Genomic DNA, 26,134 nt, shown 5'->3' on the forward strand with positions numbered 1-26,134 from the left:
TTTCACGCTTCAACTACACCATCTCATATATTCCTGGTACCAAAAATGTTAAAGCGGACGCTCTCTCTCGTCAGTTCGCCACTGAGACTGAAGCTAAGGAAATCACGGAGCCTATTCTTCCTGCCAAGTGCATAATTTCTGCTAACAACTTTGATGTGTTGGACGAGATCAACAAGGCTCAAGCCCATATTCCCAGCAGGTTCCGGGTACCACAGCTCCACGCTTTCGCCATAAAGTGTTACTTTGGGGTCATTCCTCTTGAGCAGTTGTTCATCCAGTCTTCAAAAGGATGGCAGATCTCATTAAACTGACTTTTTGGTGGCCCAAAATGAATCAAGACATTCTCGAATTTACCACCGCCTGTCCTGTATGTGCCCAGAGTAAGACACTCCATCATAAACCTTCTGGACTTCTTTTGCCATTTCCCATTCTGGAACAACCCTGGAAACACATTTCGATGGACTTCATTGTTGAACTGCCCATTTCCAAAGAGATGAACACCATTCTGGTCGTAGTAGACAGTTTCTCTAAACAGGCACACTTTATCCCAACTCTGCCACTTTGGCTGACGTCTTCTCCAAAGAAATTTTCAGGTTACATGGCATTCCCATTTCAATCGTTTCGGACCGTGGGTCTCAGTTCATCTCAAAATTCTGGCGGGCTTTCTCCCAAAGACTGGGTATCTCTCTATTGTTTTCCTCTGGATACCACCCACAAATCAATGGTCAAACTGAAAGGATGAACCAAACTCTTGAACAGTATCTAAGATGCTTCATATCTGACTCACAAGATAACTGGGTGGATCTTTTGCCTTTGGCCGAATTCGCCATAAATTCCCTGAAGAATGAGTCCACTCAGGAGTCACTCTTCTTTATCAACTTTGGCTTTCATCCCAGTAGTCTCCCCCTCTCGCCTTCCCCTTCAGGTGTTCCTGCAGCTGACTCTCATGTCACCAACTTACAAGAATCCTGGAAAAAGATCCTCAAGACCTAACAGACTGCGGTTGCCAAACAAAAGACCAAGGCAGACCATCACTGTCAAAGGGGTCCTTCCTTCAAACCTGGCGATCTGGTGTGGCTGTCTTCCAAAAATATTAGGCTCAAAACTCCATCATCCAAATTGTCTCCTAGATTCCTGGGACCATTCAAAATTTTGGAGAAATTTAATCCAGTGGCCTATCGTCTCGATCTACCTCCCACAATGAAGGTTCCGTCCGTGTTCCACGTTTCCCTCCTTAAAGTATATTTTCCCAGTCCTCATTTTCCTGATCCCTCTTGGAGACCCAATCCAGTGTCCATCCTGGGCCAACAGGAATACGAAATACAGTCTCTCATCAACTCTAGCTGGTCCAAAAATAAGCTGCAGTTTCTAGTACACAGGAAGGGCTATGGGCCTGAAGAACATTTTTGGGTACCTGCACGTCACATCCATACCCCAAGACTACTTTCTCGGTTCCACCAGAAATTCCCCCTCAAGACGTGGTTGGATCACTCGGAGATTGATCCTCAGGGGGGGTTACTGTGACGACTTAGGGGATTCCTTCCCCTCCTTGTCCCTCTCTCCCATCTCCTGTTACTCCCTCTGCTCCTTCCCACTCCTCTCCCTTGCCTTCTATCTCTCTACCTTTGCCGCAGCGCGTTCCCCGCAGGTCTCGCATACCCGCGCGGTCCCTGAGCCCCTGCAATGATGCTCCCCGCTCCCTGTCTCCCGCGGTGCCCGCATTACCTTCCCCAGCTGTTCCATCCACTCCCTTACCTTCTCCCAGCATGGTGCCCGTGGCGCGGCGCTCTGCGTGTCTGGTGACGCGGCCTGTGCGTGCGCTCCCTCAACTCACGGAGGGTGCGCGCACACGCTCCTTCTCTGGGCTCCATGACCCATCTGCTCCCTCCTCTCGGTGACTGTGGGTCGTCTCTCTGTTGCAGCCTGTGCGTGCGTCTCCTCTGCCCACAGAGGGCATATGCGCGCATGCCCCTCCTCTGGGCTCTGTGCCCCCTCTGCTTCCTCCCCTCAGTCCTTGCGAGCCGTCTCTGTGTTGCAGCCTGTGCGCGGGCATCCCCAGCTTACAGAGGGCACGCGCACACGCTCCTCTTATCCTGCCTGTCATGACTCCGCCTCCCAAACCCTGCAGGCCATTCCCCTGACTGCCCCTTCTGTCTCCTCCTCTTCTCTCCCTGACCTATCCCTATTGTCTCCCACTTCTCTCTATACTCCTCCCCTCTTTCCTATTGGTGTTCCCTTCTTTATAACCCCTGTCTGTCCACATCTTCCTCGCTCTGCATAGTTCCTGTTTCCCTGTGTGTACCTGACCTATGCTGTGCTCCCTCTGTGTCTCTGCTGTTTCCTGCTCCTGTGTTTATCTTGGATTTCCCTGGCTTTTGACCCCTGCTTGTCCTGGACTACTCTGCTCTCTGGTACCCCTTTGAACCTTGCTACGTACTCTACCTCGCTTACCTCTGGCCTCCTAGGACCTGTCTTGTACTCTGACGACGCTACGTTCTGGACTCCTGGACATTGGCACACGGACACGACTATTCGTACGGACACCCCCAAGCGTTGCAAGTATCATACTAACTCTCTTCCAACAGGCCCAGCAACGCTATACCACACTCCGGGCTTGCTCCCACTGCTGTGGGTGTGTGGTGTCATACCGTTCCCACCTCAGTACTGGGGTCCTGCCAGGTCTGCGGGCATACAGGCGTGACAGAAACACTGTAATTCTCTATATGGGGTTTATTTACAGGGGTAAATCATACTAACAGGCCCGCCATCCCTTTAAGTACAAACAAAACATAAAATAAACTCCTACTCCTCTTAGGAGACTAACTGTACATTCAGCTTGAAACCCTTTCTAACGACAGATGGCCAACTATACTGGTTCCCAGCTTAAAACATGCCCTGGCATATGCAACAATGTACACAGTCTCTGCACACAACAATAACGTGTTTTGCTTATCTTAGTCCATTGGAGCTGATGTCCCCGCTTCAGCACAATCTCTCCTCTTTCCTGCTTTCCTCTGGGGTCAAGCCCAGGCAGTCCAGCAGACTCTGCTATAACCATCCAGTGGGTCCAAGGAACTGTGCCAGCCTTACTTTCTGGGGAGCACTTCTCTGTCCCCCTCTCTGGGACAGCAATCTCTCACTTTGTGACTCTCAGCATTGTCTCTCTGGCCGCATGGCAGCTCTCTGTGTTTGCCTTAAACACCTCCTGACTATTAAAAACTCCATGTGCAATCAGGAGTTCAGCCTTCTCAATTAGGCATCAGCTGAAGTAGCTACTTCTAAGGAGGATTAACTCTCTGTATGCCACCTTGGATCTTTGAGATATGAATCGAGTAGGCATAATTTCAAACTGTATGAAACATTGATTCAGAAAACCCCTGCACCCATGGGGGTTGCCACCATATCAGTTGGGTGTGGGAAGTCGGGGTTCGGATGAGGGAGACATAGGCATAGAAGCAATAGTTGTAGCAGAAGGCCCCAAAGGGACAGGACTAGGAGGAGGGGTTTGTACCCGGTCAGAAAGGGACATGAGATTCTGGGGCAATAAATCCATGCAATGGTCATTTTGCCCAAAGTATTTTTCAATTTTGGAAAACATGCTGGTGTGCGTGCTCAAGACTCTCCCCAACTCAGCAGGGTCCATGTTTGTTGGGCTGAGCATACTGCAATGGAGTGCTCACCACAAACAAGGCGTGACGGCGAGGCCGAGGTGGGGATTTGATATAACACCAACCCACAGCTGCGTGGGCGCATCTGGAATGTAGATTGGGCGGGGTAGGAGAGGTCTGGATAGTCAGTAATACTTGCCGAGTTCGGTGTTGTAGAGTAGTGGATCGTAGGAGGTACTTAGCCATGGTCTGGATTGTAGAGAGACGGATTGTCGTGGTACTTTGCCAAGGTCAGTTTTGTAGAGGTGCGGATGGTCGTATATAGCTGAGGTCAGGAGAACAGAAGAGCATAGTCCGGAAGAGTAGCCAAGGTCAGGAACAAGGAACAGGACAAGACTGTGGAGGCAAGACAGCAGTGAACAACACTTCGCTAGCAAGACGGTTTATGCTCAGCCAATTTTCTAGTGTGGCAGCTGAGCATAAAAAGGGAGATTGTCCAATGAGGTTGGAGGAGTATGCCTGGCTGTGATTGGCTGGAGAGATTTAGCACAGGTGTATACTCAGGCAGAGGAATCGGCAACAGGTGTAGTATAGGCAGAAGAGCAAGGAATGTTCTGCGCATGTGTGCGAGTGCTGTGCATAATGGGTGCATGCTGGGTGACAGTGGCGTCACCGCGCGAGCATAGCCTGGAGGCGGGGCCAGCGGGGACGGTATTTAGTGCAGAGTGTGGTCCGTGCATGCCCCTAGATGGAATGCTGATTTTCTCCGGCAGGCGAGACGTGCTGCAGGAGAAGAGGAGCACCGTTCGCGGGTTGGGGTAATTGAGGAGCGCGCCGAGGATTACGGATCCTGACACAGTGGAATCGGAAGAGTGGTAACAATTAATAGTTAACTTTTATTAGATATATAGATAAAATAATGTCAGACTAATAAAATCAAAAGATTGTGAAATAACACAGATATATACAGTATTTACAAAAAGTAACACGGGTTTAAAGTGTGATTACACGTAGGGCTATATATCAGATGCTGGTGTCAAAATAGAGGCACACCAGCAATTATAATAATAATTATTTGTTCTTGTATAGCGCTGCTAGTTTTACATAAAGCTTTTCAGAGACATTTTTTGCAGGCACAAGTCTCTGTTTTTGGTACCTGAGGCACAGGGAGATAAAGTGACTTGCCCAAGGTCACAAGGAGCTGACACGGTTTCAAACTCAATGCCAGAGTCGGTGTCTTTACGCACTTTACTTAACTTGCCTCTATATCCAGCTGTTTCGTGAGCTCCTTCTGCCCATATTAAGATGTTAAGTAAATATAAGGCATTCCAGTGTAAGTGCAGAAAGGACTTCTATCCCCAAAAGTTCCCCTGTGTATGAGACTAGCTGGAAGGGTGAAGAAAAGTATATATTGTGACGTCTCTGTTTTTTGTCCAGATCAAAGGCAGGAAACACTGTATCTTCTAAGCAGGGGTTTATTTACATGGTACAAATCAGGAAGAAGGTTAACTCATAACACAAAACAGAAACAAAACAGAAACAAAAGACCTAACTCCTTCCAGGAGTACTGACTAATACTGCTTAGTCCCTAACTAACCGTGGGAGTACTAATCTCTTTCCCCACTCTACCCCACTCTACCCCATGTACCTGCAGCCGAACATTCATTTCAAGGAGGATTAAAAATGGATGAGAGCTGCAAAGTCCAACAACTGCCCATTCTAGCCCCTAGAGGGCAGTGATGGCATCACAATATGTATATGTAATGCAAAGATTCTGGATTCAGCCAATAACTTGCACACTGAGTCAGTAAACAGTCTTAGGCCTCGGTCCCGCTGCGCTCGTTGGCGCGGGCGGCCACACGCGAGTTCCCCACCAGCAGGGGAATCCTCCCGAGCCGGTCCCGGTCCCCCTTGGCGTCACAGCGCACTACACGCTGTGGCGCGTCAGCCGCTATGAGACACAAGAAAATGGTGTTTCCTAGCATTGACGCGTCACGTGGTGTGGCTGTGAGCCAATGGGGAGGGGAGGCTTCGGGAGGAGGAGAGGCTTCGGGGAGCAGGGAGGAGTGTGGAGTGAAAGCAGCGTGAATGCCTGTCTGTGTGTGTGTCTGAGTGCGTGCGTGCCTGTCTGTGTGTGTATGTGTGTGTCTGAGTGTGTGCGTGCCTGTCTGTGTGTGTATGTGTGTGTCTGAGTGCGTGCCTGTCTGTGTGTGTGTGTGTATGAGTGTGTGTGTGTTGCTTACCATCAGCAGCTCCAGCCCGAGTCCGTGGAGGGAGGGGGGGGGGGGAGAGTAGCGGGTCCCTCCGCTCAAGCCACGCCCCCCTCCCTGTCAAACCTCCCACTCCCGCCCACCTCCCGCTCCCGCTCCCTACAGACCGCATATCACGGTCTGTGTATGTCAGCGCACCGCCTGTCTGCAGTGCGGGTGTGCTGACTCTGGGAGCGGGGCCTTAGCCTTAGAGATGTAATCAAAAAGGTATTTTACTTAGCTTCGGTTATGTTCTCAGTTACAGCGTGCACAGCTAAACAGCATACGACAGGAAAACGCTCCAAACACCTGGGAAAGCCCCAGTCAGTTTAGTCTGATCCCGAGAGAGCGAGGGGAATTCTAGCCTAGGGTACCTGCACGGTCCATGGAGAAGCTTCTGGCACTATCCCCAGCCTAGGCTCTTAGTTATAGCATTTTCTCTTAGGCTTCCTCCAATCAGTGTTGAGTGTTGTAGCAAATGCATACTTAAACTCATGAATTACACTTCTTTTGTAGTAAACAACTCTATATATGGTAAACATGTGACAGATAGAGCTCTACTCACCCAAAGCACATGCCATGGCACACTTAAGCTAGTAAGTGGTCAAACATGTGATGAGAGAGAGCTTTCACTCTACTCAAAGCACATGTTATGGCATACTTCAGCTAATGAGTGGTACTTTCCCATACAGTATTGCATTAGCAAACAGCCCTTATTTTGGTAGCTAGTGTTTTCTTTTCATTAAAGATAATGTGTTGCGGCTTGGTGCGGCACCAGAGCCATGTGTAGCTGCGACTCTGACAAAACGGAGTCACACTACATCTGTATTGCCATACTACAGTATATGTTTTTAATCTTGCATACTAATAAGTACAAGCATTCTCATTTGTAGATGTCCCAGGATAAAACAAAGTGGTTAATGGATATAAGACTTCAGAAGCCGCAGGAGATTCAGCACTTGCGTTACCGTGGCATCCTAACCCAATACTCAAACTCTATGGACCATGACTTCGATATCGACGTCAGACGTTTAGAAGATCCTTTTGGAAGAAGGCGCAACCCTGTAAGTTTAGCAGTTTATCCCCCTTAACCAACATTGCAGATAAGTACAACAAAATTTACCAGACTACTCCTGCCTACCTTTTCAGTTCTTTCATTATTACTATTAAACGTATGTCTCTCTCTGCTCCCCCCCTCTCTCGCTCTCTTTCCCTCACTCTCATCTCTTTCCCTCTCATCTCTCTCCCAGCGGCAGAGGGAGGACCACCCAGGAAGCCTGTAGCCCAAGTTGGGCTCACCTTCCCGATTCGTATCACCCGGGGCGGGCCTCCCTCTGCCACCGGGCCGGTGACAGATGACCCTGCACTGCCACGTTGGCAGGTAACTCATCTGGCATTGATAGCCTTGCTACCCGTAAGGTTAACCCCATCTGTAAGTGACAAGGACTGTCAGTGAGTAAGGTTTAGGCTGTTACAGGATGACCTGGTTAAAAGATGGTAAGCCTCTTATAGACCATCCTGTCTTTAATGATGTAAATGATGAGGTCTGTGTAGTGCTGAGAATGATCCAGACTTATATGGTGTGCGTAGTGCCGCACATAGAGATCCTATAGATGGTGCACCCCTATATGTAGTGAGTATGCATGATGAAGTGGCTGTATAAAATAAAACATGTGGAAAATAAAGTGACCCCGGCTTTTTTCTGTTTTCTGTTCCCTTAGCCCTAGAACTGTGAGATTTCTTGTGTCAGTATTAGGGGGATATTTGGGTAATGTTGCAATTATTTTGTTTGCAGGAGTTCGGGGACAGGAGCTACCGGTAGTACCTTAATTCTACCCAGCGAGTAGGCATGATTTGCCTGTACGCGAGTGGAATTACCCTGGGGCTGCCCAGTGTCCTCCAAACTCCTGATTTTCGAGCCCCGATATCTCAGTCCTATATCCCGTACAGTCATGAGTCTCCCCACGGTCTCCCATGTTTTAAAATATGTTTTTAGCTCAGCGGAGTGTATGTAAGGAGAAGCCCCAGTCAGAGAACCAGATGATTTTGCGGATTGAGTCGATAAAGCTAGAATGGGCTTTTCAAAGTTGCCCTGTCCCAAATAACAGAGCAACCGGCTTCGTTTTGAAGCGAGGAAAGTCTGCCCGGCAGAGACTAAGTCAGATGCGAGGACCAAGTTCTCATCTGAGAACGTAGCGGTCGCGGTCAGGGTTTTCTGCCGAAAATAGTTCCAGGAGTATCGGGACTAGGTCCCGGTCAGGAGTTTCTGTTGAATCTTGGTCCGGGACAAGGTTCCGATCAGGGTAAGCCCTTGCAAGCGGGCGCCATGCACCTTGGAAAGGCTACATCTCATACTTCAGACCCCAGTAAGTGTGCATATTTCTGTATTTTGTGTTTTTTTGTATTTCTGAGGTTTTATCCAAATAAACCTGATTTTATTTCACTGCCTTGTTTTGCCTATTGACTGATGAACGAAAGAAACCTATGAAGAGAAAATAGGAGTAGAAAAGCAGGCCCCTATTATAGCACTCCCAATAGTGTAATGATGAGATGATTAAAAAATTAAACTTTATTAGTATTGTAATATAAAATAATGGTGGATTAACCAACAAAAATAATCACCTTGCAGCTTATACCTCTCAGCACCATGCCATAGGGGTGTAACGAACTTTCGTGTATGGTGTTAGGATAGAACAAGAAATAATCCTCCTAAATACTTAAGTTCCGTTTTATCAAAAAGCGAAAATCGCCACTGGGTGGGAGTGCAGTGTGTGTAAAGCACTCAGTATTACTTTGTTCTGCTCCTCCCTATTTACATAAAGCGATATATAACTTCACGCGGGGAATTATAGGACAAAGTGAGCTTGTAGATTGGAAAGTCTCAAAGCACGTGGTGTCAGAAAACACGTTATACAAAATCAGGAATCCCACTTTTTTCGTGTCACTCAGTTTAGTGCCACAATGCAAAGATGGCTGCTCGTTCAGGACAGTATCAGTCCTGGGATCGTGCATCAATAGCTGACAAGTGTGAGACCTTCAGTCTGCAAACAGAGGGCTGCAGCAAAGCTGAGCTGGAAACAATACTGAAGATGCCCTTGCCAGTGTTAACCTGGTGGGAGCTGTTGCCTTTGTGGAGCACAGAGGAACAGAGCCCTAGGGACCGGTCCAGGTCTCCCCGGTGACTCAGGGGGTACCAGTGGTCTCGGGGACCCCAGGTCATTCCCCTGAGGACATTGCAGCTCTGGGTCCAGGGGCTAGTCTCATGGAGAGGATACAGTGGATGAATGCTGTCCAGAACCCCCTGGCATCACCCATGGCTAGCACCCCTCTTGACTACTCTCCATACTGTCCACCTAAGATAACTCCCCAGAGCTTTGGTAAGTTCATAGATGGTGTCACGGACATCAATGGGTACCTCCGGAGTTTTGAGAAGCAATGCTGGTGGAACTCTCTCCCGCCAGTCGAATGGGTCAAGTTCCTGTCCCCACAGCTGGCCGGATGGGCACAGGAGGCATACGAGGCAATCAACTCGGATGCCATTGAGGACTATGAATATGTGAAGATGATCCTGCTAAGACTGTGCTGCATTACTGCCGAGACCTATCAGCAGCGGTTCTGGTCGGAGGACAAGACTGCTCGGGACTCTCACGCAGACTATATGGCCAGGATCATCCACCGGGGTACCCGGTGCATGGAGGGGTACAATGCCTGTACTTACGAGCAGCGTCAACCTGATTTTTCGCAAGCAGTTCTACCAAAGGTGTCGGCCATAAGTCCGGGAGTGGGTCCTTGACCGCAAGCCAGCCAACTGCGAGAAAGCAGCCACCCTGGCAGATGATTTTGTGACCACCTGACCTCAGTATAGGACGTGGGTGGCACCACCTACTGTGCCTCCTGCCAATGGGCAGGTAAGACCGCAGCAACTTCCAATGCTGTCCCGAATTGGCAGACAACATTTTCCCCAGAGGACAAGGCAGCCAAGCCTGCAGGATTTGCACATGAAGCACGGTGTTACCACTGCAACTGGACTGGGCACCTGAGGCCTGATTGCCCCGACATGCGGTGTTCCAGTCACCCCACTCAGGGGCAATGCACTCCAGCAGCAAAACCAGTCGCCTCCATGGGACTGGCACCAACTGAGGATCAGCATGCAGTCGTCCAACAGGTCCAGCAGTGGACCCAGGCAGCAATCCCTACACCCTCTACAGGCAGCATAGCAGTGGAGTCAGACAGGCACCAAGTTGCAGCCATTGGGCTGCAAGAAAATGATGTCTGGAGGAAGCATTTCCGCCAGTGACCATTGGAGATCACCAGGCATCCGGCCTGATCAACTCCGGTGTTACAGTTGCCCTGCTGCGACCTGATATAGTTAGCCCAGGGGATCTGCTCCCTGGACCCGGGATGCAGGTCACCATGCCAGACAGGGGACCTCGGTCAAACCAGGTTGCCAAAGGTGTTTCTCGACTGGGGTGCCGGTCGAGGAATAAGAGATGTGGGTGTTTTGCTTTGGTTGGGTACTGAGGTGCTACTCGGTAACGACCTGGGACACCTCATCTGTGCTTTTGCCCCCGAAGATGCTCCTGTGACTGCAGTCACAAAGAGCCAAAGTCAGGCACTTGCTCAAGCAGGGGAACCTTTGGTACCCCTTCTCACTGAGGAGATCACCATCCCCCTGCATTTGGGACCACCGATTCCTGCGGAGAACGACCAGGAAAGCCAGACAGAGTTTGTACGGTGTCCTGACCTCCCTACCAACATCCCTGTTTCCCCATCCCCTTACTTAGTGACTGTGAATGAGTGGCCGGAGCTGGGTACACGGTTCAGAGAAGCAGGGCGGTCTGATCCCAGCTTAGAGGGCATGAGACTTCGGGCATCCTAGTCTGCCTCTGAGGGTGGGTCGGATCAGTATCTCTGGTAACATGGGATTCTGTACAGGGAGCAAGCTCTGGGCACTCCAGACAGACAGAATGGGGACAGGGAAGAGAAAGCTAGTGTTACCCAGGGAGTATAGGCAGCAGTTGTTGCAGGTAGCCCACTCCATGCCACTAGCGGGGCTTCAGAGGGTCACCCGCACTAGATCTGCAGCATTTCTACTGACCGGGGGCATCGCGGGCAGTGGCAGATGTTTGTTGCTCCTGTGATGCCTGCCAGCGTGTAGGAAAGTCGGGTGACCGTGTGAGGGTCATCCTGAAACCACTACAGTTGATTGGTGAACCTTTCCAGATGGTAGCAGTAGATATTGTGGGTCCCTAACTGGACGGGGAAGAGCTACAACCTCACGGTGGTCTACTTTACGACCCGATACCCTGAGGCTGTGGCACTGTCCTCGGTCGAAACTAAGAAGATGGCAGTAGCTCTGATAGGGATTTTCTCTAGGGTACAGTTCCCTAGTTAGATTCTAACCGATCAGGGGATTCAATTTATGTCTGAATTGCTCCACTGTCTGTGGTACCCGTATGGTTTGTGAACCCTCCGCACGACCCCTTACAACCCCCAGACATACGAACTGTGTGAGCGGTTTAATGGTACTCTGAAGCAGATGCTACGAACCTATTTAGAAGCTGAACATGGAGACTGGGAGATTCATTTACAGCATTTGCTGTTTACTTACCGAGAGGTACCACAAGAATCTACCGGGTTCTCCCCCTTTGAGCTTCTTTACGGTTGCAGGAAACATAGACCGCTTGACCTGTTCCATGAGGGATGGGAAGGGGAGACTACTACTGATGCTTCTGTGCTACAGTATGTAGTAACTCTCAGAGACCGGCTAGACCGACTCATGAGTTTGGCAGAGGCTAACCTCAGGAATGCTCAGACCAAGCAGAAGACTTGGTATGATCAGAATACCCATAATAGAGAGTTCATCCCTGGGCAGCAGGTGCTTGTTCTGAAGCCCACTCATCAGAACAAACTCATGGTTGCCTGGGTTGGCCATATACGGTTCTCCATCAGATGAATGAGTGCAGCTATATTGTACAGTTAGATCAGGAGACAGGGAGAAATAGGACCCATCACATTAATATGTTGAAGGAGTTTTTCCAGAGTGCGGCATCGGTGCTGGCTATCTGTAGCCCACTGATGGAGGACCCGCTGAGCCCAGCTCTGCCCGACCTCCTAGGGGAAGCTAGGATGGGGGTGAACAGTAGAGCAGGTAGAGATAGGTCCCCAGATCGAGGCACCCCAGCAGGTGCAGGCACGAGCTATGCTTGACCAGTACCAGGACCTGTTCACGGATAAACCGGGCAGGACCCATATCACATCACCCAATCCACACCGGGGATCAGAAACCTCTGCATAAGAATGCTTATTGGGTATCAGCAAAGGTTAAGCGAAGCATAGAGGAAGGGAGCGCAATCTTTTTTCTCTGCGCTCCCCTGCCGGCTGTCCTACTCTCTGCACACCCCCCTGCCTCCCTCCTCCTTATTTATTTATTTATAAAATATTTTACCAGGAAGTTATACATTGAGAGTTACCTCTCATTTTCAAGTATGTCCTGGGCACAGAGTTAAGACAAATAATACATGGTTACAAATACAGTTACATAAATGAACAGGGTATCTATCTATATATTTCTCAAAGTGTCCTATGTGTCATTGCCTGTCTGTCTGTATGTGTCTCCCTGTGTCTACGGACAATCACATTGGCTCCCTTGGCCCGCCCGCCCCCGCACACCTCTCATTGGCCGGTCACACGCACATGCACAAGCACCACTCCCCCCTGGCCCTCCTCAATGGCTGCCCGGCCTTGACCACCCACCCTCGCCCATCCACCCTCTCACCCCTCTTCCCTTCCCAGCGGCTGGCCCGCAACAACGGAACAACCCCCTATCACCACTCCGCGGGACCTCACAATGATCACCCTCTCTTCCGGCGCTCACCCTCTCCCCCACCGCTCACCCTCTCACCCGGCGCTCACCCTCTCCCCCGCCGCTCGCCCTCTCTCCCGGCGCTCGCCCTCTCCTCCGGCGCTCGCCCTCTCTCCCGGTGCTCCCTCCCACAGACCGTTCCCCCTCACCCCCCCCAAGAGCACGCTCTCTCCGCTCTCACCTTCAGGCCTAGAGGCCGCGCCCCCAGCTCACCATCCCCGAGAGCGCTCCTCTGGCTCTCTCAGTCGGGAGCTGTACGGGCGGCTGCCCACACCACCTCCTCACCTGAGCGTCTCAGCTCCGCCTCGCCGGGGGGAACAGACACCGCCGAGGAACCCGAGGAAGAGGAGGAGCGTGGCCTGGTGCGAGCTAAGTAAACGCAGGGGAAGGGATCTTTCACCCCCACCCTGGCCCTGCCTTTCACCCCGGCCCGGCCCTTCACCCCCCCTGGCCCAGCCCTTCACCCCCCCCGGCCTGGCCCTTCAACCCACCCCCCGGCCCGGCCCTTCACCCCCCGCGGCCTGGCCTTTCACCCCCCCCTGGCCCGGCCCTTCACCCCCCCCAGCCCGGACCTTCACCCCCCCCAGCCGGGCCCTTCAACCCCCCCCACCCCCTGCCTTTCACCCCGGCCCGGCCCTTCACCCCCCCTGGCCCGGCCCTTCACCCCCCCCGGCCCTTCAACCCACCCCCCAGCCCAGCCCTTCACCCCCCGCGGCCTGGCCCTTCAACCCACCCCCCGGCCTGGCCCTTCACCCCCCCACCCCGGACCTTCACCCCCCCGGCCGGGCCCTTCAACCCCCCCGGCCCGGTGCGAGGTAAGTAAATGCAGGGGAAGGGATCTTTCACCCATTCCCGGCCCTTCACCCCCCCCACCCCCTGCCCTTCACCCCCCCCCCCCCACCCCCTGCCCTTCACCCCCTCCACCCCTGCCCTTCACCCCCCCACACACCTGCCCTTCACCCCCACACACCTGCCCTTCACCCTCCACCCCTGCCCTTCACCCTCCACCCCTGCCCTTCACACCCCCACCCCTGCCCTTCACCCCCCCACACCCTGCCCTTCACCCCCCCGGCCGGGCCCTTCAACCCCCCCGGCCCGGTGCGAGGTAAGTAAACGCAGGGGAAGGGATCTTTCACCCATTCCCGGCCCTTCACCCCCCCCCACCCCCTGCCCTTAAACCCCCCACCCCCTACCCCTGCCCTTCACCCCCTACCCCTGTCCTTCACCCCCCCACCCCTGCCCTTCACCCCCCCACCCCTGCCCTTCACCCCCCCACCCCTGCCCTTCACCCCCCCACCCCTGCCCTTCACCTCCCCCACCCCTGCCCTTCACCCCCCCACCCCTGCCCTTCACCCCCTCACCCCTGCCCTTCACCCCTGCCCTTCACCCCCCCCCCACCCCTGGGTGAAGCGCAGGGGTGGGGGGGTGAAGGGCAGGGGTGGGGGGTGAAGGGCAGGGGGGGTGAAGGGCAGGGATGGGGGGGTGAAGGGCAGGGGTGGGGGGTGAAGGGCAGGGGTGGGGGGGGTGAAGGGCAGGGGTGGGGGGGTGAAGGGCAGGGGTGGGGGGGTGAAGGGCAGGGGTGGGGGGGGGTGAAGGGCAGGGGTGGGGGGGTGAAGGGCAGGGGTGGGGGGTGAAGGGCAGGGGTGGGGGGGGGTGAAGGGCAGGGTTGGGGGGTGAAGGGCAGGGGTGGGGGGGTGAAGGGCAGAGGTAGGGGGGTGAAGGGCAGGGATAGGGGGGGTAAAGGGCAGGGGTAGGGGGGGTAAAGGGCAGGGGTAGGGGGGTGAAGGGCAGGGATAGGGGGGGTGAAGGGCAGGGGTAGGGGGTGGGGGGTGAAGGGCAGGGGTAGGGGGGTGAAGGGCAGGGATAGGGGGGGTAAAGGGTAGGGGTAGGGGGGGTGAAGGGCAGGGGTGGGGGGGATGAAGGGCAGGGGTGGGGGGGATGAAGGGCAAGTGTGGGGGGGGGTGAAGGGTGGGGGGATGAAGGGCAGGGGTGGGGGGGTGAAGGGTGGGGGGGTTGAAGTGCAAGGGTGGGGGGTGAAGTGCCGGGGTGGGGGAGGGGGGTGAAGGGCAGGGGTGGGGGGGGGTGAAGGGCAGGGGTGGGGGGGGGTGAAGGGCAGGGGTGGGGGGGGGTGAAGGGTGGGGTGAAGGGTGGGGGGTGAAGGGCAGGGGGGGTGAAGGGCAGGGATGGGGGGGTGAAGGGCAGGGGTGGGGGGTGAAGGGCAGGGGTGGGGGGGGTGAAGGGCAGGGGTGGGGGGGGTGAAGGGCAGGGGTGGGGGGGTGAAGGGCAGGGGTGGGGGGGTGAAGGGCAGGGGTGGGGGTGAAGGGCAGGGGTGGGGGGTGAAGGGCATGGGTGGGGGGGGTGAAGGGCAGGGTTGGGGGGTGAAGGGCAAGGGTGGGGGTGTCAAGTTTGCTAAGGTGGGTTTGAGGTGCCGAGCCATATACTATGTCTCCATAGTCAATAATTGGCATTAGCATCTGCTGTGCGATACGCTTTCTGACCAGGAGACTTAGAGAGGATTTGATCCTGTAAAGTACCCCTAGTTTGGCATAGGTCTTGGTTGTCAGGGCATCAATGTGCATTCCAAATGTTAAGTGGGAGTCAAACCATAAGCCCAGGTATTTAAAACTAGTGACAGGGGTTAGGGTGGTGTTAGCTTTGGTTCTAATCAGGAGCTCAGTCGCTGGAAGCTTTAAAAATTTAGTCTTAGGGCCTCATGCAGTAAGCGTTGATAAGGGAAATATGGCCATTTTATAGCCAAAATTGGGTTTGAGATTCAGTAAGCGCCGATAAGTGCTTGATATCGCCAGGTTTCGGAGCCGATCATTTGGTTATGGCCAGTCGGCTGCCGATAAGCCTGTTTTCGACACTGATCGCCACTTTTTTAAATCGGCTGGATTCAACAAAAAAAAACAGCTTATCGGGCCTGATCGACACTACGAAATTGAGATGTTATGGCCGATTTCTCCCGCCAACTAAAGTTGGCAGTTTGGACGGGAGAACGATCGCTAAGGCTGCCGGAACGGCACTTAGAAAAAAAAAATCTTCTGTACATCAATGGAAGTCAATGGAGCGGGGACGTATAACAGTATAGTACTGTTTACGTTTCATTGCTCACAATACAAGGGGGATTTGCATTACAGTGTGGGGGCATTCCCTGCATTGTGTCACAGCTGACGTGTCTTATTTGCATAACAATCGACTTTTACATGTTTTCAGCATTTGCGGGTCACATTACTCATCATGTGATGATGTGGCAAGGGAAAATACTATACTACACTCTTAAAGGAGAACCTCACATCATATCACACATTTTACTCAACTCAGCGACAATTATTTACATGATGTCACACATGTCACACATACACCGTATATTCATGTTCCTTTACATTACACAATGCTTGTAATGTGTCACGCATCTTTAAACCTTCATGTACATCTAAATTCTCATGTTTACATATAGTTTTGGGTCCTCCCTATTTTCATGACGTCACTTATTGGACGCTCAATCACATTGCATGTTTACACTGTAACCGTAGCATTACAAGCACTTCAACCTAACTTATACACACATGTACAGTAATTCATCATTGGGACACCTTGTAAACTCATTCTATAGCAACTATCCTCCTTACAGAAATGCATGCATATGCACACGACTATTCATTGTTGGCAACATGTGACAATAACATGGATAATTACACATGTTACACAAAACTTTTCCCACGTCAATCTCAGCCTTTTTGTCTCATTACATGACTGACTCTTGCGTTCACAAGTGTTACATGCATTGCACATGCAACTATTTATTTGCAAGCAATCTTTGTACAAAGCTTCACGTCACATCATTGCCAAATATCATCATTCCCTGCAGAATACACACAACAAATACTTATAACAACAACTACACACAGCTTGCCACACAAGTACTTTATTATGTTAATGTAACACCTTGCATTTTACTATGTCACCTGACATCATCACATACCTATTTAAAGGACGCACATTACCTGCTCATTCACAGCTACTCATTTCAAAATGTTGAGAATGTTTAGGAGACGCAGGAACATTCTTTTCTATGACATGCTTGCTGATCAAGAGAATGATATAGGGCAAGGTAGGGACACACCGAGGGACAGTGACAGGGACAGTCACGCGGATACGACAGGGACAGGGAGAGGGACAGGCCGAGGGACAGGTAGAGGGGCAGGAGATCAGAGGAGAAGACAGAGGAGACAAGTTGTGCCTCGTCCGCGTGTGTACAGGGAGAGAACCCTGTTAGATGGGATGAGTGAGGAGGAGATTGTAAGTCGCTATCGTTTGAGTTCAGCAGCAATCTTATCTCTTTATGAGGAGATAAGGGGAGATTTAGATTTTTTCACAGCCAGAGGTCGTGCAGTCCCTGGGCTTGTTAAAATGCTGTGCTCATTACATTATCTTGCTTCCGCGTCATACCAGACAACTGTGGGCATAGTGGGCGGGGTCTCGCAATCTACATTCTCGCGGGCCTTAACCCAGTTTCTCTATGCACTCAATAGACGCGCTAGGAATTATATTCATTTTCCTACAGAGGCAACAGAGTGGCTGGAAGTCAGGACTGGCTTTTATAATATAGCAGGGATACCATCTGCAATCGATTGCACACATGTTGCTTTGATTGCACCTAGTCAGAGTGAGCATGTGTACCGCAATCGTAAGCACTACCATTCACTCAATGTACAGGTGGTATGTGATGCGAACATGAGGATAATGCATGTGGTACCCAAATTCCCTGTTTCCAGTCACGATTCCTCTATTCTGAGGAGCTCTTCAGTCTTCCATGCGTTCGAAGAGGGACATTTTGAACCTGGTTGGCTGCTGGGTGAGTACAGATTTACATGTTCTAACACAAAACACATTTTGATTTAGGAATGTTGGCATTGTACAATTTGATCACTAATGTCAGCTTATGTGTGCTCCATTCATTATAGGTGACTCAGGATACGGAATTAGGCCGTGGCTCTTGACTCCGGTGCTAAACCCTCAAACTGAAGCAGAGGAGAGGTACAATGCAGCCCATATATCTACAAGATCTGTTATAGAGAGGACATTTGGCCTACTCAAGACCAGGTTTAGGTGTCTGGACAGAACTGGTGGGGCTCTTCTATACAAGCCTCAAAAAGTGTCTGATATTATCCTTGCCTGTTGCATTTTGCACAATGTTGCACTCAGGCACAATGTACAGTCAGACCTAGCTGAGCCTTTGGTAGACGAGCATCCCACCCATGTAGCTGCTGAAAATGAACAAACAGCCAGTGGTGGCCAGACACGCCAGAATCTCATCAATTCATTTTTTTCTTGTAAGTACAAACAGATATGTTCCAAGTTATACTTTTATAGTTACATTATGTTATCTTAACAAGAATGTTCTTTTATATACCCTTCTGGTAGGACACAGATGAATATGGGTTGCACACCTTTCTTTTCTCTGCTGTGTGCACAAAGGGATGTGGCACCGGTATGTTATTGTTGCACAGGTTATATAATCCCTCTTCAATTGTACTTTAGTTGTGTGTATGTCAATACAAGTGGGGTAACAAAGCAATAATATTTGAGCATTGTGTTATTCCTTATGCTAAGACAAAACACATATTATGCCCATACTCATTCATGCTTCTAGTATGCTTACATACAATGTTATTGGTGCAGTGTAACATGTACATCCAGATGATGTGTACACCAGGCTGATTTACATTTTGAATGTCATTAAATATACATGGTGTTGCACATTTAACACCAAATACACACTTTGCTGTGTTCTTTACGGTACTGAAGATGGCACGTCAATGTTTGCAATTTATATATTGTTCCTTTGCATTATAGGTATATCTCCAGTATGACTGATCATGGTATGTATATTTGCTGACATCTCTCATAAGATGTGGCTACCTCAATCTTCCTATAATTATTTGAACTAAAAACCCAACATATTGGTTTAAACACAAATGTTACATATATGTACTTTCTGTATCATGTATATGCATTTAGCTACTCTTGAGGTTTCATGTGCATTGTATTACAAAATGATTACTCACATTTCATCACATTTTATGTATGTTTCCTTATAATTTGCATTAATGTAATATAGAGGTGTTTGGAGAAAAGGGGATAACTGTACTTATTTGTTTACTTACGGGAGCACATTCATCACTAGCATAGACACACTTTTTAAGACAACTGTTTGTGTCTCTATCAATTGGTGTAGGATCCATGTATAACACCGACAAATGATAACAGCAGCTTTATTATGGTAGCTTATATGCTCATATTGACTATACTATTTATTTTTAGAACGTTTCATAAACACAGTAAACTATAGTTAGTTAGGTTAATGAAATATACACACAAACGTACTTCATTACATGATGTTGATGTAATATTCAGAACATCATGCATTGTAGGGGACCACAACATCTGGCCAATAACATTATTTGCTACAGTCCCAAACCATTTTATCAACATACCCATGTAACAAGAGATTTTTAACAAGAAATGCCTAGTTGGTTGTAAGTGTCCTTTACATTGGGAGAAGGAGTGGCTCAGTGAGTAAAGACACACACTGGCACTGAGAGTTTGAAGCAGGGGAGTCTGGTTCAATTCCCGGTGTGGGCTCCTTGTGACCTTGGCCAAGTCACTTTATCTCCCTGTGCCTCATGCGGCAAAAAAAAAATTGTACGTTCCACGGGCCAGGGACCTCAGGCTGAAACATGTGTCTGTAAATCGCTGCGTACAACTAGCAGCCCTATACATGAACATGCTCATATTATTATTATTATTGTTACATAGTTTCGACAGTCATACGTTCCATTACACATTAGAATACACAAATGTGTTAGCAGAGTGGGAATGGTTGTTATATATAAAACACACCATGTCATAAAATGTTAGTAGTCATTAAAGAACACTCAATAAAAATTCATGAGGCACTCTTTTGCAACATCATTATGTTAATTAAGTGCTTATGCAATATAGGCATAAGGGTATCACATTTTTACTTTTTTGTTAATAAGCGCTGCAAGCAATATAAAATTAGTTCCATATGTAGTATAGTAGTCGGTGGCTCCTCCTCACAATCATCTCATATAAAGGTAGACTCTTCTGAAATCATACATTGATCCGATTGTATCTTCCCCAACATCTCTGAAATACAGCAAACACATGATGGTCAAAGATGGCACCTTACTAGATATGTATCCGTGACAACGCGTTACGCAGCTCTATATGATTGTGTAGATACACACGTCAGTCACTTATATGTTAGAAGTAAAACTGTTCATCAGTATGTAATGTTTCTTTAAATTTGTAGCAGGCATAACTATGTATAAGAAGTGAACGTTGCCTGTATACTGAAAGATGTGCGCGCACATCTTAGTGTGCGCACGCACTTCACGCTTGGCTCCACTAACTGTTAGCGCATGCGCAAAACAAAGCGTACGTTGTGCGTTCAATACATGTTGAAAATACCAGTAAACATAACATCTTTATTTCAAATACAATGAAGACGAAACTACATTCGTTCTAAACGAGTACATCTGTATTCTTTTTAAACAGACGTGTTTGAACAGAAAGCACGGCCGATAACACAATGCGCAAATGCAATACGTGTGACGTCATGTTAAGCCAGCGTGAAACGCACGCTAACACTCCTCCCACTCAATTAACATTCGGCTAACGCCCAGGGTACGCCTACAAACACTGAGCCGCACGCATCACACACTGCAGTTACCGTTACTATAACAAAACATGACAGCCAATAGGCTTTGAGGCGCGCACGTCGCTTGGGGGCGGGACTTACATCCGTAATCCTTTTTAAGGACGCCTTGGGCCATGACAAGGGTCCCACGTCATACGTGGTGGACCCGCTTTTAAATGTTGTAGATGTTGCATGATAACAAAACAGGTATGTGTTAGAGTTATGGAAAAATGTTGCTAATATGTTTAAAGGGATAGGAAAGTACGTATATTTATTCCGTCAGCAATGTGTACTACTCTTTCAGGTTATACTACATTGTAATCGGAAACAATTTGTTTGTGATCGCTACATGTTATGCAGTCTGCAATGTTACGCTGTATCCACGCATTGAAAGTGAAAATGGTGGTTACAAAAAAAAAACTTTTAAACGCACACACAACGCATAACTGTTGTTATATTTACCATTCTTCTAGAATTAACACTTCGCCTGGCTGCAACTGGTCGCTCCAGAAATGCAAGGCATTTTCATCCACGCTTGACCCACCCGCTGAATCCAGTATGACACATATCTCCTCCATGAAGCGCTCATAGGAATCGCCACTGCTTTCTTCAAATAATTGGTCGGGAGGTAGGTTCATTTCTTCGGGTTCCCATTCCAATGCATTTTCAGCTGAAAGGCTTGGTACATAATCATAGTACTTTTGTTCTTGTACAATGTGGGTTTCAGGAATGGAGGCTGCAGATATTGCAGCACGTATCGATTCAAAAGGATCAGTAGTAGCGGATACATTGCTATTGGCATTAGGAATAAATATGCCTTTCACGACAATATAAGTGCCGTCTTTCAGGAGAAATTGTTTTTCCGGGGCAATCTTCCAGAAACCATAGGTGTGTTGTAGCTTATCCTGGTCACGTTCAAAAAAGTCATTACTTGATAAAGTGAATCTTATTGAGGAATTAAAATTCCGTGCATGCCTACGGTCTTGGTAATAAGGATATTTTGCTCGAATGAAATCATCGATTTGGCGTGTGCTTGCTTTCTGTCCGCGACTGTTCAAGATGGCTTCACAGATCATGTACTTATACCCTAAAAGGGGATTAATATTGGTAACTAATTCATCAGCCATTTCAGAGTAGGACAAAAGCTGTGTGCAGGTCTGTGTTCTTTGCTCATCAAAATGAATCTGCTGAATGGCTAACAAACTCCTGTTTTTCCTTGTCAAGGTCAACAAAACTAACTACTTTGACTCCTTATTTCAAACACAATTTGGATTTCTATTTATAATTGGCTTAACATTTGTGGTTAGTGATATGGGAGTGTGGGAGAAACATGTATCCTTCTTTTATCTCGTTTGTGAAAAACATCCCTATACTTTGAATTCGTTCACATAGTGTTTTCTTGAAAACTAACAAAGACCACTGTGTGAAAATAGTTCTTAGCCAGCCATATCAGTAAATACACACACCTGCAAAAAGAAATGTTTTTTCCCCGCTTACATTTCTGTGTGTATGTGAAAGTCTGGTTAACTCCCTGTCTGCATGAGTTTAAATACGCGTGTATATATATATATATATATATATATATATATATATAAATATATCTCTCTTATAAAAATATATATATATATATATTTATATATTTTTTTGTTTTATTTTGAATATTGCAGGAGTACACACAACATTGATGGCAGTAAGTATACCTTGTATGAAACCTATTTAAATGGTGAGAAACATGATTGAATTAAGTAATAAACATTAGTTTAAGCACAATACTGTTAGAGTCTCATACTTAGGATATTTCTCTAACATTAGGCCTGTATTATTAAAATAGTGTGTTTTCACAAGGAAGCATGAAGTGTATTAGTTTGTAAAATACATGTATACCAGTTTATATAGTACTATATATATATATATATATATATATATATATACACACACACACACACACACACACACACACACACACACACACACACACACACACACACACACACACACACACTCAGTGTGTGTGTGTGTGTGTGTGTGTGTGTATATATATTATTATACATTCTGAGATGTTATTGAAACAAGAACACACAAATGATTAAAGGACAAAATTACAATGCCCAAGCAAGGCAAAGGTAAGTAATAATTTACACATAATCCTGCTGTACACGTACAAGAAAGATGTTTGCAGTTACTTAGGTGTTTTTATAATTGCATGTGACTAATATGCATATGCAATTCTTACATCAATTAACACACCCAAATGCAATGTTTTGCTGCAAAGTCAATGGCAGCTTCTCTAAACTTTGCAACTGGTTCCAGGTGGACCATTGCTGAACAGACTATTAATACATAAATATTTATAACACTATTCATTAATTATGAGTGTTAACATTTCCAAAACTTCACGTGTACAAGAACATAGTTGAAAGTTTGGAAACAACACAGTCTTCAGCATACATACAATATTAATTAGATAATGTGAAGTCAACAAAACAAGGCCAGAGACATATTGAGTGAATTATAACATTTATTTTTTTTGTTCCTTTTGTGAGCGAGTAACAGGCCTGCTTGTTGTCTCTTGCATTTTTTTTTTTTCGTTTGCCACCAACTTTAGCCACAACAGAGCCACTTTGAGTGGCCTCTGGCACTTCACGGGCAGGGATTGTGGGCAGTGACTCACCTACAGGGCTTGTGGGCAGTGAATCACCTACAGGGCTTGTGGGCAGTGACTCACCTACAGGGCTTTTGGGCAGTGACTCACCTACAGGGCTTTTGGGCAGTGACTCACCTACAGGGCTTGTGGGTACTGACTGTTCACGGACAGGGCTTGTGGCAAGTGACTCACCGACAGGGCTTGTGCCCACTGACACATGTGAGCAAGTTGGTAGACACTGCACAAGTGATGGTCGGTCTGTTTCATGTGAGTCTTTTTTTGTTTTTGACCAAAAACTGGTCAGTAGTAACTGCTTGTGTTTTGTTTTTGTGGCCTCCTTTGTAGGTGTCAGCTGCTGATGTAGTACAGATGGCAGCGGTAGGATGTCGTCAGGAACCTGCACAGCAATGTGTGCTACTTGACCGGTAACATTGGGACCTGGTGACTGAAGATCAGATGAATGTGGTGAGAAGTGGCCAGCATGTAATGATCCAGCCTGTGAGGTGTTGAATTGGGGTACATTAGTCATTCTCAAGTAATTAGCTTGGGTTTGCTGAACAACTAATGCTTCGAATGAGGTGTTGATTTTTTGCAACTGTTTAGGCACTTCAATGAAGACTCTGTGGAGATGTGCCAATTGTGATACTGTTTCTTCCTGCAGTCCAATCATCCTTTCCAGCACTGTCATCATGTCAGAATGGCGACGATTTTCTGCGTCCACTATTTTTCCCTCTGAAGCTACAATTGCATCGTATGTGGAAGTTGATGGACGATTTGGCGGTACAACAGTTTCTATTGGCACCTCTTCATGGTCACTTGATTGTATTTCAGTCTCTTCTGCGGCGTCATCCTCATCATCCTCATAATCCTCATCACCATGATGTTCTAAAAAGAAATGTACACATTATTAAATGGCATGTTAATGTATGCTGTGTTACTATGTAATTGTACTGTGTCCTAAGTAACACCTAACATGTTAGCATACGTTTTATAACCTCACATTAAAAACTACCTTGACTTACGAATAATGTTTGGACTCAGTATGAAATATGAATGAATGAAAAGTTGCTCTAAACTCAGAAGTCCTACATGATAGTTGACATCACTAACACAATACATGTTGCCTTACACTTAATTTTCACTGACACTAAGTAATCCTATTTAAAGAAGATGTGCAAAACAAATAATGAACATGACAACATAACATATAGAAGAGCACATATTATATGGCCACCAACTGATACACTCACCTTCTAGTTGTGTTGAGCTGGCTGACCCAGGTGAAGACACTTGTTCCGTCTCAGGTGACACATGTCCTCCAGGGGCAACTATATATAACAATAACATAAGTTTTACATTTACATGTGTAAATATTGAACAAACCGTTATTGTATGTTCTGTATTTATGAGTACCTAACAGCATCAGTTCCTTTACCCAAAATGTGTGTGTGAAAGTGAACATAAATAGTTGTAATAACAATGTACATGCCTGTGTACTTAGAAGTTTTGAGTTCCCTAACATACAACATACTATGTTTCTGCAGTAATGCGTGAGGATAAATAGATTAAATTAGTACATAAAAATCATATGTTGTGTAGTGATATCAGTATCATAATGTACATAACTATCATGAGATGACCATTCACAATGGTTATCATGAAGGTGGTCATATTGCAAAAAGTGTTGTTTTTGGTAGAGGATATGTGTGGTACATTAATCGAAGATGTGGCACACCTGAATGTGGCTGTGACTCAACAAGACAACACATGCAGTGTGTGATAATGTGTCGTTGATAGTAGTTCAACTATAGATATGAGTGAACTAATGTGTGACGTACGCTTTGATAAGTAATGAGTTGTTGGGGCATTTAGTAGCTAAAGTTAAGCTTTCAAATGAGTGTGATTAACTTCAGTTGTGCTATTCAGGTTGTAAGAACGGTATTCCCTTCCCCAAAAAGCCTAATCAGCCACACCTTTCAATTACTTGAAACAGGTGAAAATGGTGTGAACTAAGTTGACCGTGAAATGAGGCTGTAATTAGTGTGTGTGCTGAACCCCACCCCCTCTGTTGAAGTGTATGCTGTGATGAGATATTAATTGCAGCTGCGTTAACACAATGGTAGATGAGCTAAGTAGTCGTCTGCAGTGTTTAAGTTATGAAAACAATGACATAACGTTTGATACGTGTGCCTCATTATGCTGTCTGTATATGACATAAAGCAAAAATGGACCTTTTCATAAGCAACTATAGATGTGTTAGTGCAAGTGATGTTTGTAGGCCGTTGCATGCAATTTCTTTGATGCATGCTTAAAATAGGCAGTAATGTCATGTTTGTCGGAGTAAAATAAATAAAATACACAATAATATGATACATATTTCTGTTCTGTACCTGTAGCTACTAATAATTTCTCATTAACATGTGTTACACATGTGTACTACCCTGTTGTTCCCCATCTTCGCCCACCATCAATTGCTTCCACTGCAGCTATGCATTTTGTGAATTCACATGTAAATGAGCACGCAATGGCACGTGCTATATTAGTTACTGCTTTTAGTAGGACTACTACATATATGTCTATTTTGAGATATATATATACAGAATCAGACATATACATATATAGATGCAGGTATGCTTATATTGTGAAGACAGTATAAAAAGCAGTGTAAATATGCAAAATAACTGTAAGCAACGACACGCCTAGTACAGTAATATTTATCACCTGCTGGAAATTGTGACGGATAAATTCCAATGTCACGGTCACCAGCCAAGCCTTCCACGACGACGGTTAGTAATTTTGGCCGAAGCAGCTCCTCCAATGGAGTCAATATGAGACGTTGTGGTGTGGGCCCACCTCCAGTGCCAGTAGCATGCACGCGTTGGTCTTGTATTTTCTTTTTCAATTTGGACCTAATATCATCAAATCTTTTCCGACAATGATACTTGTCCCTGACACGATTCCCACAGGCATTGACACCAATGACTATTGTGTCCCACATTTCTTTTTTGCTTGCTGCACTTGTCCGCCCTTGAAAAACAT

The 26,134-nt window shown here is 47.6% G+C and overlaps 1 protein-coding gene and 1 long non-coding RNA gene across 5 annotated transcripts in view; both read left to right on the forward strand.

The window, feature by feature from the left end:
* The window catches only part of LOC142492577 (C-type lectin domain family 2 member B-like), a 91,273-nt gene that overhangs the window by 18,169 nt on the left and 46,970 nt on the right, over positions 1-26,134 (forward strand). For 2 of the 3 annotated variants that reach the window (XM_075595330.1, XM_075595332.1), the window contains exon 3: positions 6,751-6,921. In XM_075595330.1, coding sequence (XP_075451445.1) covers positions 6,751-6,921 — 171 coding nt within the window. Of the gene's footprint in view, positions 1-4,381; positions 4,484-6,750; positions 6,922-26,134 lie in introns of all 3 variants that reach the window. The other variant, XM_075595333.1, reaches the window with a different exon arrangement.
* Positions 20,930-24,087, forward strand: LOC142491897 (uncharacterized). Of its 2 annotated transcripts, XR_012800575.1 has the most exons (4): positions 20,930-21,079; positions 22,119-22,141; positions 23,441-23,560; positions 23,757-24,087. It is a non-coding gene; the product is annotated as an uncharacterized LOC142491897 (long non-coding RNA). The 2 variants fall into 2 exon arrangements; XR_012800574.1 differs by having other exon boundaries at positions 23,441-24,087.

The sequence above is a fragment of the Ascaphus truei genome, chromosome 4 (genome assembly GCF_040206685.1).
Source record: "Ascaphus truei isolate aAscTru1 chromosome 4, aAscTru1.hap1, whole genome shotgun sequence".
Taxonomy (NCBI): domain Eukaryota; kingdom Metazoa; phylum Chordata; class Amphibia; order Anura; family Ascaphidae; genus Ascaphus; species Ascaphus truei.